This window comes from Sturnira hondurensis, unplaced genomic scaffold, assembly GCF_014824575.4.
Source record: "Sturnira hondurensis isolate 20B ecotype Veracruz unplaced genomic scaffold, ASM1482457v3 Scaffold0007378, whole genome shotgun sequence".
Taxonomy (NCBI): domain Eukaryota; kingdom Metazoa; phylum Chordata; class Mammalia; order Chiroptera; family Phyllostomidae; genus Sturnira; species Sturnira hondurensis.
In genome coordinates this window covers 863,582-878,548 of record NW_028080009.1, presented here as the reverse complement: position 1 = coordinate 878,548, position 14,967 = coordinate 863,582, and the positions used below count along the sequence as shown (strand labels likewise).

The 14,967-nt window shown below is 39.2% G+C and overlaps 1 protein-coding gene across 1 annotated transcript in view; it reads right to left on the bottom strand.

Annotated features, from left to right (window-relative positions):
* Window positions 1–14,967, bottom strand: part of DNHD1 (dynein heavy chain domain 1) — a 67,430-nt gene that overhangs the window by 17,267 nt on the left and 35,196 nt on the right. The window contains exons 21-24 of the mRNA XM_037051600.1: window positions 14,622–14,799; window positions 14,269–14,461; window positions 13,746–14,028; window positions 89–1,688 (exon numbers count right to left, since the gene is read on the bottom strand). Of these exons, the coding sequence (XP_036907495.1) occupies window positions 89–1,688; window positions 13,746–14,028; window positions 14,269–14,461; window positions 14,622–14,799 (2,254 nt within the window). The remainder of the gene's footprint in view (window positions 1–88; window positions 1,689–13,745; window positions 14,029–14,268; window positions 14,462–14,621; window positions 14,800–14,967) is intronic.

The following is a 14,967-nucleotide window of genomic DNA, read 5'->3' as shown; positions in this document are numbered from 1 at the left end:
TCGCAGCAACCCCTGCTTTTCTACCTGGCCTTTTGGACAGGATAGAGCAAGAGCAGAGCAGCCCCTAGAACGGAGTTCTTGGTCTCACCTCTGTAACAGCTTTTCCTTCCTGATGGTCTGCTTGACACTAAGGTTCTCCCTGAGGAGGTGTTCTTCAATGCTGTCCAGATCTGCCTCTGTGTACTGGTCAGGGAAACTGCCTGAGGTTCCCAAGGCCAACAGACGATGAAAGGTGGTAAGATCTACACCCCTGGGCACAAGTAGGGCCACTGGCTTGCCTAACATGCCAGCATGCCAGCTGGCTTCCTGCAGACACTGGAGAATGGCCTCCTCTGACCCACATGGCAGATGGAAGAGGCGGGCCTGACAAATGCTAGCTGCCAGAGTGACGGCAGTACAGCGCCCAGCGCCCAGCGCCCCCGAGAGCAACAGCCCATGCTGCCGGGGCCTGGCCAGCACCCGGACCAGGCGGGCCACGTGCTGGGCCATTGAGTGGCACTGAGCAAGGTGGGGGTTCAGCTTTAGCTGAGCAGCTGACATGGCTAACTGCTCCCTCAGGCCCCCCCACTGCCGTTCCAGGTACAAATTGGGGCTCTCAGGGTTGGGGCCCAGAGTCAGATCCTGACTGAAGACCAGGTCTGAGGGCTTCTCCTGGGGACAGAGCACTAGCACTGGTAGCAACAGGGGTGAAACCAAGTCCAGAGTGGGTATCTTCTGCCACCAATTCTTGGATTTATTAAGCTGAAATTTGTAGCTGGAGGCTCCTGTGCCTTCCTCCTGTTTTATCTTTTGACTTACTCTCTCTGTGTTCTCCCTCTTTACTAGGGCTATGGATGGTGCAAGACCCGAATCACTGGAGGGTGGGCCTGTGATGAACCAAAGGCCGTAAGGGTCCTCCTCCTCCTCTGTCTCACTGCCACTACTGCTTAAGTCCTCCCACTGGGCCAACTCCCCTTCAGACTCCACTTCAGGCACTCTCTCTTCCTCCTCTTCCTCATAGCCCTTGCCCAGGCTTTGGGGCACTGGGCCACAGCAGAAGACACTTTGAGCTACTTCTAGGAGCAGCTTGGCACAGTAGGAGCGTTCCCTAGGGCTGTCTAGCCGGTCGCAAAATGTTCTTTGTGCTTCATGCAGCCAAAGACGCACCATGTTGCGCATGGCCATCATAATTGTCAGGCGGGTGCCACGCAAGCCTGACACCCGGCGCAAGTGCTCCTGGTGGTTGGGATAGTCCAGAAAACCTCGGGAGCCCGTTCTGGTTGGCAGCAGCTGCAGGCTACCCAGTAGCTGGCTCACAGAGTGCAGGGAGAAGCAGTAGTGTGGGTGCAGGGGTGAAGGCATAAAGCAGCTACCCACGGCCTCCCAGGCATCCACAGAGGCCTGGACCAGGGCTCTTGCTAGAACACCCTCCCGCTCCACAGAGGGGAAGCGCTCAAGCCAGGCCTGGATGATAGGTGTGTGCCTGCTCAGCAGTACGTCCTGGGTCATGTTGGCCAGAGCCAGCACCGTGAAGAGTCGAAAGAGGCGTGGGCACAGTGGGCGCTCACAGAAGCCTGGCACTGTGGCTGTGGCAAGGAAGTTGACTACAGACTGCAGCTTCTGCAGTTCCAAGGTGCTGTGGGCACACACAGTACCATCAATGGCTTGACGCAGAGTCTCCAACACTGGCTGACAGCTCTTCTCTCGGTCTGTGGGACATGAAGAACAACAGTAAGGACACGCATGGGCCCACAAGGCAGTGTCATCCTGCTCCCGTCTTCCTGCCTTGCTTTGTTTACTTCCACAAACGTAGGATTCTAAAGGAATTTTGTGCATCTGATGTGTTGGGACTCAGTCATGTCTAAGTTGTTCTCTCTCCCACATGCTCTCCCTACAGGTGACTAATTTCTTCTCTTTTCTCTCCCAAATCCTACCTTTGTGGCCAATTATTCATTCACTGAAGGTTAATGACTAGAAAAGTTTGGAAGCTAAGATGGATATAAATCTAATCTGACCACAATAGAGGGAAAAGTGGAGTTGTATCACATGCCACTTTCATAAAGTCAACTTCACTAAGACATGCCTTATATAAAATAAAATGTATGCATTTTAAAGCTATAGTTCAATGAACTTTGACAAATGCACATACCTGTATAACCACCCCAGTGATATTTAGAACATTTTCATCACCTAGCAAGTTCCCTCATGCCCTTTGCAGTCAGTTCCCCAACAACTGTCTCCCAGGAATTTCTGATTTTATTTCTACCACTATAGATTAGTTTAGCCTATTCTAGAACTTCATGTAAGAGGAATAATACAGTATGTAGTTTACTGTGTCTGACTTCTTTCACTCGGCATGCTTGTGAGATTCATCTGTGTTTTGTGTGTACAGGTAGCTTATTCCATTTTGTTGCTGAGTAATAGTCTATTATGAAAATATCATGATTGTAGGTCCATTGACACACTGATGGGCATTTAGATCTCTGGGTTTTGATTATTTAGGGTAATGCTATTATGAACATTCATGTATACATTTGAGAACATACTTATGATTTCATCTCTTTTGGGCAAATACTTACAAATAGAATTATTGGGTCTAATGGCAAGTATATATTAAATTTGATAGGAGACTGCCACACTCTCTTCATAGTGGTTGTATAATTTCACTCCCACCAGCCAAGTGGGAGAGTTTTAGTCGCTCTACATTTCTCAACACTTATTAATCTCAAGTCTTTCTAATTATAATCTTTCTTGTGGGTGGTTTTAATTTGCAGTTCACAGATGCCTAATAGCATCGAGAAGCTTGTCATGTGTTACTGGTGTGGCATATATGTTTCTTTTGTGGAGTGTCTGTTCTTTAGTTCATTAAAAAATGGAGTTTGCTTTCTTATTGAGTTATAAGAGTTATTTTATTTTCTGGGTACAAACTTTGTCATATATATGTATCATGAATATTTTCTGTCTATGGCATATTTAAAATTTTTCTTAACAGTGTGTTTTAAGGGCTTAAGGATTTCAATTTTTGTGTCTTGCTTCAGAAATCTAATCAAGGTCACATAGACTTTTTGTGCAACATTAAAGAAATTATACTTTTAGCTTTTACCTTTAGGTGTGTACTCTGTTTATAGTGGATTTTTGTGTATGTCATGAATTAGAATTCAGTGTTCATTTATCCTCACCCCCCATCGATACACAGTTGTTCCAGTCCTATTCATTGAAAAGAATATCCTTTATCCCCATTGAATTATCTCGGCATTTTTGTTGAAAACCAATTGACCATATATGACTATACATTAGATTCTCTGTTCTGTTGCATGAGTCTGTATACATGTCCTTATACCAATACCATGCCCCCTTGATTACCATAGCAGTATAGTAAGTCTTGAACTCACTAGTTTAAGACCTTTGACTTTATTCTCCTATTTCAAAATTTGGCTCTTCTAGGTCTTTTGCATTTCCACAAAAGTGTTTGAATAAGCCTGTCTGTTTCTATCAAAAGGCTGCCCAGATTTAGAATGACATTACATTGAATCTAGATATCAGCGTGGGGAGAATAAGCACTTTAATATTATTTACTCCTCTGATTCATGAACATAGAATATCTGCATTTATTTAGGTTTCCTTTATCTCAGCAATGCTTAATAATTATCAGTATATCTTTCATTAAGTTTATTGCTAAATATTTTAAGCTTTTTAGATATTTAAACAATATTTAAAGTTTTTAATTTCTACTTGTTTGTTACTAGGATATAGGAATATTAATGATTTCAATCGATTGACTTTGTATTCTGTGACCCTGTTAAATTCACTATTTATTCCAGTAGTTTTGTAAGGGTTTTTTCTGTTTTGTTTTGTTTTTGTAGATTCCTTAAGATTCTCTTTATAGGAAATCATGTCATATAATAGTAGAGGCAGTGTTACTTTGTCTTTTCTACTTTTAAAGGTTTCATTTCTTTTTCTAAACTTTTTGCACTGACGTGGGTCTCTGGTGAAATACTGAATAAAATCAATGGATATTTTTGCCTTGTGACTCATCTTAGGGAGAAGGTGTTCAGTATTTACCATTAAGTACAGACATACCTCATTTGATTGCTCTTCACTTTATTGCTCTTTCCAGATATTCCATTTTTTATAAATTGAAGGTAAGACCCTTCACCACAAAAATACTGTTACTCTCTGAAGGCTCAGATGAATCGTTAGCATTATTTAGCAATACGGTATTTTAAAATTAAGGTATGTGCATTCTTTTTAGTCATAATGTTATTGTATACTTAATAGACTATGGTATAATGTAAACATAAGTTTTAAATGAACTGGGAAACCAAAATGTCGAATGGCTCGTTTTATTGCAGTATTTGTTTTACTGAGGTAATAATCTAAACACAAACCCACCCTGTCCCCAAGGTATGCCTGGATGTTATTAACTGTAGATTTTAATAAATGCTTTTCATCAGATTGAAAAACTTCCTTCTATTCCTAGTTTGCTGAGTTATTATAGTATTAAATTTTATCAAATGCTTTTGCTTTATTGAGATGATCTTACACTTTTTATTCTTCATTCTGTAAATATCTTGAATTACACTGACTTTTGAATATGAAGTGAACTTTCCAACCCTGGGATATACTCCATTTGATCAAAAGAAGGTGGTGTCCTTTTTATATGTTGTTGCATTTTATTTAATATTTCACTGAGGATTTTTCCACCTTCTATAATTTAAAGTTATATTTTATTGATTATTCTATTTGATTTTTCCCTTTTGCCCCCTTCCACCCCAAATCCCCACTCCCTCAGGCAATCCCCACACCACTGTTCATGTCCACGGGTCATGTGGATAGGTTCTTTGGCTGCTCCGTTCCCTGTGCTGTGCTTTACATCCCCGTGGCTACTCTGTAACTACCCATTTGTACTTAACCCTCTCACCTCTTCACCTGTTCCCCCACACACCCCTCCCATCCGGCAAACAGCAAAAGGCTCTCTGTATCCATGATTGATTTTGTCTCCGTTCTTGTTTGCTAGTCATTGGTCTTTTTAATAAGAATTTTATTGAATCTGTGTATTACTTTAGGTAGTAAGGACATTTTCACAATATTAACCCCTTCAATCCACGAGCAAGGTATATCCTTCCATTTATTTGTATCTTATTCAGTCTCTTTCTTTAATACTGTACGGTTTTCATCTTTAGTTTGAATTTATTCCTAGATATTTTATACTTTTGATGCAATTGTAAATGAGATTGTTTTATTCATTTCTTCTTTTGATCATTCATTATTGGTGTATAGAAACATAACTGATTTATGCATATTGATTCTGTACCCTGCAACTTTGCTGGAATCATTTATTAGTTCTAATAGTTTTTTTGTGAGGTATTTAGTGAAGTATTTTTTTTGTGAGGATTTTTATATATAGTATCATCTTATCTGCAAATAATGAGAGTTTTACTTCTTCCTTTCCAGTTAGGATGCCTTTTATTTCTTGTCCTGCATGATTGTTGTGGCTTGAGTTCTATGTTGAATAGAAGTGGTGATAGTGGACATCCTTGTCTTGTTCCTGATCTTAGTGGAAAGGCTTTCAGTTTTTCACCATTGGGTATATTAGCCATGTGTTTGTCATAAATGGCTTTTATTATACTGATGTATGTTCTTTCTATATCCACTTTACTGGGTTTTTATCATAAAAAGTTGACTTTTGTAAAATACTTTTTATGAATCTATTTAGATGATCATATGGTTTTATCCTTTATTTTGTTAATGTAATTTATTGCATTAGTTGATTTATGAATATTGAACTATCATTGCATCCCTGGGATGAATCCCCCTGGGTCACGGTGTATAATCCTATTAATGTATTGTTGAATCCAGTTTGCTAATATTTTGTTGAGAATTTTTACACCTCTGTTCATCAAGGATGTTGGCCTGTGATTTTTTCAATGTCTGTATTTTGTTTTGGTATCAGAGTAATGCTGGCTTCATAAAATGAGTTTGGAAGCATTCCTTCCTCTTCAATTTTTTTGAAATAGTTTGAGAATATAGTATTAATGTTTCTTTGAATGTTTGGTAGAATTCAGCTGTAAAGCCATCTGACTCTGGACCGTTATTTGTTGGAAGTCTCAATTACTGCTTCAATTTTATTGCTAGTAATTGATCTATTTAGATTTTTAGTTTCTTCCTAGTTCAGTCTTGAAAGGTCATACACTTCTGAAAATAAGTTCATTTCATTTAAATTGTGGAATTTGTTGGTATATAATTTTTTGTAGTATTCTTCAATGATTCTTTGCATTTCTTTGGTGTTGGTTTAACTCTTTTCTGATTTTATTTATTTGGGCTCTCACTTCTTTTTCTTGATGAGTTTAGCTAAAGGTCTATTTTATTTATCTTTCTGAAGAACCAGATCTTGGTTTTATTGACCTTTTCTATTTTAACTTCTATTTTGTGTATTTCTGCTCTGAACTTAACTATTTCTTTCTGTTTACTTTGGGTTTTGTTTGTTCTTTTTCTAGTTCCTTGGTGTAGACTTAGGAAGTCTACACCAAGTTTGGGATTTTTCTTCTTTCTTGTGGTAGGCCTGTATAGCTATAAACTTCCATCTTAGAACTGCTTTTGCTGCATTTTCATTTGTTTCAATGTAGTTTTTAATTTATTGCTTGATTTGCTCTTTGATCCATTTGTTGTTTAGTAGCCTGTTGTTTGGTGTCCACATATTTGTGTTTTATCTAGTGGCCTTTCTGTAGTTGATTTCTAGTTTTATGCCATTGTAGTCAGAAAACATGCTTGATATGATTTCATTCTTCTTGAATTTTTTGAGAGTTTGTGGCCTACTATGCAATTCATCCTGGAGATTGTTCCACATGCACGTGAAAAATAATGTGTATTCTGTAGTTTTTGGATGAAACCTTCTACAAATGTCTTTTAAGTTGATTTCATATTATGTGACATTTAAGGCCATAATTTACTTACTAATTTTCTGCCTGGATGAGCTATCCCTTGATGTGAGTGGGGTATTAAAATCCCCTACTATTATATTATTACTGTGCATTTCTCCCTTTATGTCCATTAATAATTGCTTTATATATTTAGGTGCTCCTATGTTGGGTGCATAGATGTATATGATTGTATCTTCTTAGATTGACCCCTTTATAATTATGTAGTGTACTTCATTGTCTTTTTTTCTTTTACTATATTTTTAGTTTAAAGTCTATTTTGTCTGATATAAGAATTGCTATTCCAGCTTTCTTTTTTATTTCTAGTTGCATACTTCACTTCCATTCTCTATGTTTTTGGATTCAAAGTGAGTCTCTCATAAGCAGGATATAGATGGGGCATGTTTTCTTAATTTATTCAGCTACCTTATATCTTTTTATTGGAGCATTTAATCCAGTTACATTTAAAGTAATTATTGATAAGTATGTACTTATTGTCATTTTGTTGATTGTTTTTAGTTTTTTTTTAATGCCCTCTGTTCCTTTTCTTTGTCCTCTGTATATATTTTTTAGGGTTTTGGTTTGTGGTTATCTTGAGGTTTATGTATATCATTCTTTATCTATAGCTGTCTATTTTAAGCTGATAGGCATTTAAGTTTGAATATATTGTTTGAGGACTACATTTTTACTTCCCCCTATATGCTTCATGTTACTGATGTCATATTTAGATCTTTTTGCATTATGTATCTCTTAACTGCTAGTGGTAAATTGAGTTGATACATTTTTCTTTTACTCTTCATAGTAGTTTGTAAATGTCTGATTCATTGTACTTATTGAATATTTGGTTTCACCTGTGAGGTTCTTCCCCTTGCTCATATTTTCTTATTTCTAGTCATTGCCTTTCCCTTTCCATTTAAATAAGAGCTTTTAACATTTCCTGTAAAGCTGGTTTAACGGTGATGAAGTTCCTTAGTGTTTGCTTCTCTGGAAAACTATTTGTCTCTTCTTCAACTCTGAATGATAACCTTCCTGGGTAAGTAATTCTAGGTTGTAGGTTCCTTTCTTTCATCACTATAAAGATGCCCCATCACTCTCTTCTAGCCTGTAAAGTTGCTATGAGAAATCAGCTGATAGTTTTATAGGGTTTTCTTTGTATGCAACTAATTTTTCTCTTGTGCTCTTCAAGATTGCCTCTTTAACTTTTGCTATTTTAACTATGATATGTCTTGGTATAGGTCTCTTTGGGTTCATCTTGGTCAGAACTTACTGTGTGTCCTGGACCTGTATGTTTGTTTCCTTTCCCGGGTGAGGAAAGTTTTCATTTATTATTTCTTTAAATAAAGTTTCTGTTGCTTTCTCTCTTTCTTCCCTCTAATGTTAATATTTGAGTGCTTGATGCTATCATAGAGGTCCCTTAAACTATTCTCATTTCTTTCTTTCTTTTTTTTCCCACTTATAGCAGGGACTACTATCAAACTCCACTCATAGGGCCAGAGACCCTTGTGGTGCTAGCAAACACCTTGCCCCTTGTGTAGCACACTTACACTCGTTTTTTAAAAAAAATTCTTTTTACTTTCTGCTATTCTGATTAGTTGATCTCTGTAGTCTGTCTTCCAGATCGCTGACCATTTCTTCTGTGTTAGCTAATGTATTTTTCATTTTTATTATTGTATTCTTCTTAAATTTTTTAAAAGATTTTATTTATTTATCTTTAGAGGGGAAGGGAAGGAGAGAAATATCGATGTATGGTTGCCTCTCATGAGTCCCCTGCTGGGAACTGGCCTGCAACCCAGGCATGTGCCCTGACTGGGAATTGAACCATGATCATGTAGTTTGCAGGCCCGCACTCAATCCACTGAGCTACACCAGCCAGGGCCTGGTTTTTGTTATTGTATTCTTTGTTTAATTGTATTTTTTATTGCCAGTTATCCCCCTCATGCCTCTTCCCCTACCATCACCACACTATTGTCCAAGTTATTGTATTCTTAAGTTCTACTTGGTTCTTTCTTATACTTTCTGTTCACTGAAGTTCTCCTTAAGTTTCTCTATTCCACTCCCAAATTTTATGAGCACCCTTATGGTCATTCTTTGAATTCTTTATTAGACAAATCACTTGAGTCCACATCCTTAGGGTTTTGTGGGGTTTTTTCTTTTTCCTTCATTTGAGAGATATTCTTCCATCTTTTCATTTTATTTTATATATTTGTTTATATAAATTAGACAGGATAGCTGCCTCTTTCTGTCTTGGGAAATTGACCTTACATAGAAGTAGGCTCTGTGTACATGGTGTGTGGAGTTTTGGTAGGCTGGTTGGAGCTGAGTGGAACACTGGCCTACTGAGCTGGAACAGCTTTGCGGGGGCAGGTGTGTGTCCTAATGCCCTGCTTGCACACTGTGTTGGAGCTGAAATGGACTTGGGCAGTGTATTTGGGAACACACTGCAGCAACCTTGCAGGCAGGTCAGAGCACCTGGATAAAGCCCCTGTCCATCCTGTGGAGGTGGAGGGGGAATGTAAATAATGGCACTCATAAGCCTCTCCAAGATCAGAGAATTCCCACAGTCCCCAGAGAGCTCCCATGGCTCTTGAGTCTTTTCTACACAGTCTCTGTCTTGTTTGTTGTAACAAAAGTGATCCTGTGTAGAAGAGACCTCTTGTAGGCTTTATGTGCTAAGTACTTTTGGAAAGACCCTTGGAGTTGAGCAGGGTCTATGGTAGGTGGGGACTAGCACCTGCTGGCCAGGAGCAGCTCTCAGAAGGGAAACCAAGTGGGTACTGGTGATGCCCTATAATTTATGCTTGTTCCCTTTGTTCAAAAGCAAAAAGTTTCAGGCAATGTAGCTGTGAACATACTTGGTGATCTTGCAGGGTAGGCCAAAGCACCTGAACAGAGCTTCTGCAAGCACTTTCAAAATGGGTTGGGGGGTCATAAACAAGCAATGGTGCTCCCTGGTTCCTCTGGCCCCTGAGAGTTCCTGCAACTATGAGAGGGCTCCCTTGGCTTCCTAGTCTTCCCTATTTGGTCTCTTTCTGATTGTTGTCAGAATCTGTTCATTCAGTGCTCTGATGTCTTATAGGAGTAATTACTACCTGTGTGCTCATGGGAGGGGGCAAATGCTTCCACAATCTTTGACTTCCTCCAACCATTTACATTTAATGTAATTACTTTTATGGTTGACTTAAGGCCCATGAATTTGTTATTTGTTTCTTCTATTTGTACTCTGTTGCCTATTTTCTACTTCCTTTTCTATAACTTTAATGTTTTTAGTGTCCAATTTCTTTTATTGGCTTATTAGCTATATTCTTTGTTATTATTAGTGATTTTTCTAGGGCTAACAATATGTCTCCTTAACTTACCAATACTTAGAAGTAGCATTGTCCCACTTCACATTTCATACTCGATGTTTCCCACCAAAGTTTCCCATTTCCTATTTTATATTTCAGTTCCACAAATGTAAGAACCTTACAATGATATGATAAATTTTACTCACTTTCTTACCCTACCCTCTTACTGATGTTCTAATTTCTTTTTTGCTTCTATTTATATTACAAACTCCATCTCACAATGTTATTGCTTTTGTTTTAAACTATTGGCTGCCTTTTAAGGAAATTAAGAAATTTAAAAAGTTATTTGTATATACCCACATATTTACCATTTCTGATGCTTTACATTCTTTGCTAGAGATCTGAGTTTCCATATATTATTTCCCTTCTGTCTAAATAATACTTTTTAGCATTTCTTTCTTTTCTTCTTCTCCTTCTCTGTCTCCTTCTGCTTCTCCTTTAGCACCTCTTGTAGTGCAGTTCTAGCCCCAGTGAATTTTCTCAGCTTTCAACTGTCTGGATTAACTTTATTTCATTCTCATTCATGAAGCATGTTTTTACTGGATAGAGAATTCCAAGATGACAGGGTTTTTTTTTTCCTTCTAGTACTTTAAAGGTGTCGTTCCACCATCCTCCAGAGGGGTATCCAAACTTTTGGTGTCTCTGGACCGCACTGGAAGAAGAAGAATTGCCTTGGGCTATACATTAAATACACAAACACTAACAAAAACTGATGAGCCAAGAAAAGTTTCATGCATAATTTATGATTTTGCTTTGGACTGAATTCATAGCCATCCTGGGCTGCATGTGGCCCACAGACCGTGGGTTGGATACCCCTTATTCTGATGAGAATTTAATCATCATTCTTAATGTTCATCTGCACAAAATGTGTCTTATCTTTTCTCTGAGCACTTTCACAGTTTTTCTTTGATTTTTCAGAAGTTTGACTATGATGTGCAGATGTAAGTGTCTGTTTTTAAATTAGGTGTAACTGAGATTTCTATATCTGAAAGTCAATATTTTCTTTAAAAATTTGGGGAAATTTTGGTCATAATATCCTTAAAGACTTTTTCTGCCCTATTCTCACTTTCTCTTCCTTCTGGAACTCTATTTATATATGTGTTAGACTAAAGTTCTATTCATATTCAATGTTTCTGTTCTTCAGGGTTTATTAACTCTTTCTTTTGCCATCTCCATTTTTCTACTAAGCCATATCCAGTGAATTTTTCTTTTCAGTTATTGTATTTTCCAGTGCTAAAATTTCCATTTAGTTATTTTTAGTAGTTTTCATTTGTTTTCTGAGACCTATATGTTCAATCATTAAAATCATAGTTTACTTTAAGTACTTGGCAACTTTTATAATACCTTTTGTAAAGAATTTGTCTGCTAAATTCAACTTCATCTCAGGTTCAGTTTTTATTGACTGTTTTATCTTGACAGTGGGTCAGTTTTTTGTTTTGTTGTATGGCGATTAATTTTTTATTTTATTCTTTTTTTACTGTTTTGGTGGCTGTCACCCAAGGACACCTTTTACACTGCCAACTATAATGTACTTCACCACAATGTTTTCAACCTTCCTGATGAAATCTCTTCTCAGGCACTGGCCAGTGTGGCTCAGTTCATCGAAGCATCATCCATACGGCGAAAAGGTTGTGCGGTCGATCCTCAGTCAGGGCACGTACCCAGGCTGTGGGTTTGCTCCCTGGGTGGGGTGTATATGGGAGGCAACCAACTGATGTTTCTCTCTGACATTGATGTTTCTCTTTCTCTCTCTCCATTCTGAGTATTTTTTTTAAAAAATTATCTCTTCTCAGCTTCCATTGACAGATTGGAATTGACCCTTTCTGTTATCCTGAAATTGACATGCCGATAGTTTGTGCAAATTCACTGAGAAGGCCAAATAATATATTTGGAGAAAATTATAGGTTTTGATGCTAAACAAACTTGATTTTCAATCTTAATTCTGCAACTTATTGGGTAGAGTGTCTTGGGCAAGTTATAAAACCTATTTCTTCATCTTTAAAATATTCATAACAAATATTCATCTTAATAAAAGTTTATGAATACTAAATATGACATCAATAAAATATTTAGGACACAGTATGCAATAAATTGTACCTACTATTATTAATTACATACATACCACTTGGTTCAAATTTTCTACATTCCATAAGGAACACTGATCTAACTAGACAATCCATCTAATGCTTTAGCCCATATGCTCTGTTGAATCCACTACTCTGTACCTATTTTTTTAGAGAGCAGGGGAGGGAGGAAGACAGAGAGAGAAACATCAGTGTAAGAAGGAAACATCGACGGTCGTCTCTTGTACATGCTCCAACCAGGGATCTGGCCCACATCCCAGGCATGTGCCGTGACCAGGAATTGAACTGGTGACCTTTCACTTCGTGGGGTGACATACAATTGACTGAGACACACCGTCTAGGACTGTACCTATTCATTTCTGCCCACCCCCTGGCCACATTCTGAGCTAGTTGCCAACTACAAATACACTAGTTTAGAAACTTAAATTTCAAACTTCCCAATATTTCAAACTTTCATCAGAATTTCTCTCCTTTCTTATCTTTTATTCTACAAACTCTAAACACTTCCTACTCGGTCTATCAAAATGACCGAGACAAATTTCTATTTTCTTGAAGCTCAGAGTATGGTGGGAGGGACTGATAAGTAAATACATGATTATAAATCATGATTGTCACAGATTTTTGTACAGCACACAGGATGAATATCTAACCTACCCCGAAGGCTCAAGATTACTGGAGATATTGCCTGAGGTTATTTGTAAAAAATAAGTAGGACTTAGCCAGATAAATAGAGAAGAGAAGGCAGAGAGGACAGCAATCGCGGAGGCTGAAGGTTGTCTGACTTATTGGATGCCTGTGCCTAGTTGAGTCCATGCGGAGCACAGAATGCACGAAGCTAGAGAAGAAAGCCATATCAGAAGGAACCTCGCAAGAGCATTTGCCAAAGTTCCAGGTAATGACAGTCTATACCAGCAAAGATGGAATAGAAATAAGAAGCAGAAATACTTGAGAGATATTTAGGAGGCAAAATTGAGAGACACATTTGAGAGAGAGCTGTTCACAACACTTATGGTTTAAGTGACTGGATGGGTGGTGGTACCAGTTACTAAGAGGACATAGAGGAGCAAGTTTTGAGAGAAGATAATGAATTCAGATCTAAGTTAGATCTTAGTTAGATCTAAGGTGCAATGAGACAACAAGTTAGTGATATGCAATAGGTAGTTGGAGAAACAGGTCTGTTGCTTAGAAGAGAAGCCTGGGCTGGAGATAAACATTTAGCAGTAGAAGCATAGAGATAGTAGAAGAGGCCACATGAAGAGTAAAATTGCTCAGGGAGCATATGTACAATGAGAGGGTATTAAGAATGGAACACACAGGTTTGGTCTGTAGGTGTGTATCTGAGAGTCAGTGAGTATTGCTAGGAATTTTATAGTCTCAAAAGATGACAATGACTTCTTCCTTCCCTCCTCCCAGCTCCTCACCAGAAGCAGCCAGATGCAAATCCTCCAGCAGGAAGAGGAGGAAGCCTTTAGAATTCAGGTGCTGCCACAGGTTCTCTTGTGCTTTGTTCTGGACCCCTTGGCTCAGCAGAAGGCGAAGATGGGTGGTACTGAAGGCGGGATGGATGGGGATGTATGTGTACGGGTGATTTGGTTCCACTAGCATCTCCACAAAGGCTGTCTTCCCTGTTGCTGCCTCTCCAGCCAGCAGTACTGGGTGTCCCTTCAACAGAAGTAGGTCTACCACATACAAGAGTCGTTCAGTCTGCAGGTCAGAAGCAGGGCTTACTGTGGTGGCTCTAGGTTAGGACAGTAATCTAACTGACAATCAGGGTCTGGGGATCTCATATTAAAGCTGTACTTGCAGAACACTTTATGGTTTTTTGTGAGCATGAAAACATATCAAAGAATAGGAGCAGGTATGCCTCAGCTGGGCCTAGAATATGGGCTGTCCTAGGATATCCCCTTGAGTCCCAACCCCAGCCACTTCATACTGTCCTCACACCTGGGGAGAAGGACTGAAGGTGCCCAGAGGTCCCTTGATGTGGCTGCCTAGGTACTGGCCAGTGAAGGGGACCAGTGTCCCATCTTCTGGGCATACATGTAGATCAAACACCAAGGCAGAGGGTGGTGGCTCGGGATAGTTGGGAAGACAACTAATAGAATCCCTCACGAAGGTGTCAAAGAGTGGCCAGAACCTGTTCGAGTGGACATACAGGCAAACAGGTCAAACAGTTACAACATTTCCATGTGTGACACAGTCCATCCACCCCTGGCAATTACATCACCTGGATTTGACTCCCATAGGCCAGTCCATCTCAGCCCTCTGCATTCCCCATCCCCCACTTCTGTAGATACCTGGAAGGAAGGTGGGCTCCAAAGCCCCAAATCAAGGCAAAAAGAAAGCTGCTGACAACCAGCAAGTGCTCCCTGCACTTATTAGGCACGTCATCGCTGTCAACCTGGGACTGGTTCAGAGAGCTGCTCTTTGAGGACTTGAAGCTTTGAGCTACAGGATCACTATAGCTGAGGTCTTCTGCAAAGGTCACCATGTCAGAATAGGAGCCCCAGTAAGAAGTGGGGCCGGGGAGGGGACTTGGCTCTCTTCTCACTATCAGTCTCCAAGCCCAAGTCCACCAAAGAACCAATGCCCCAGACTCTAGCCATACACCATCTATCCTCAAAGCCCCATAGATCTCAAGCC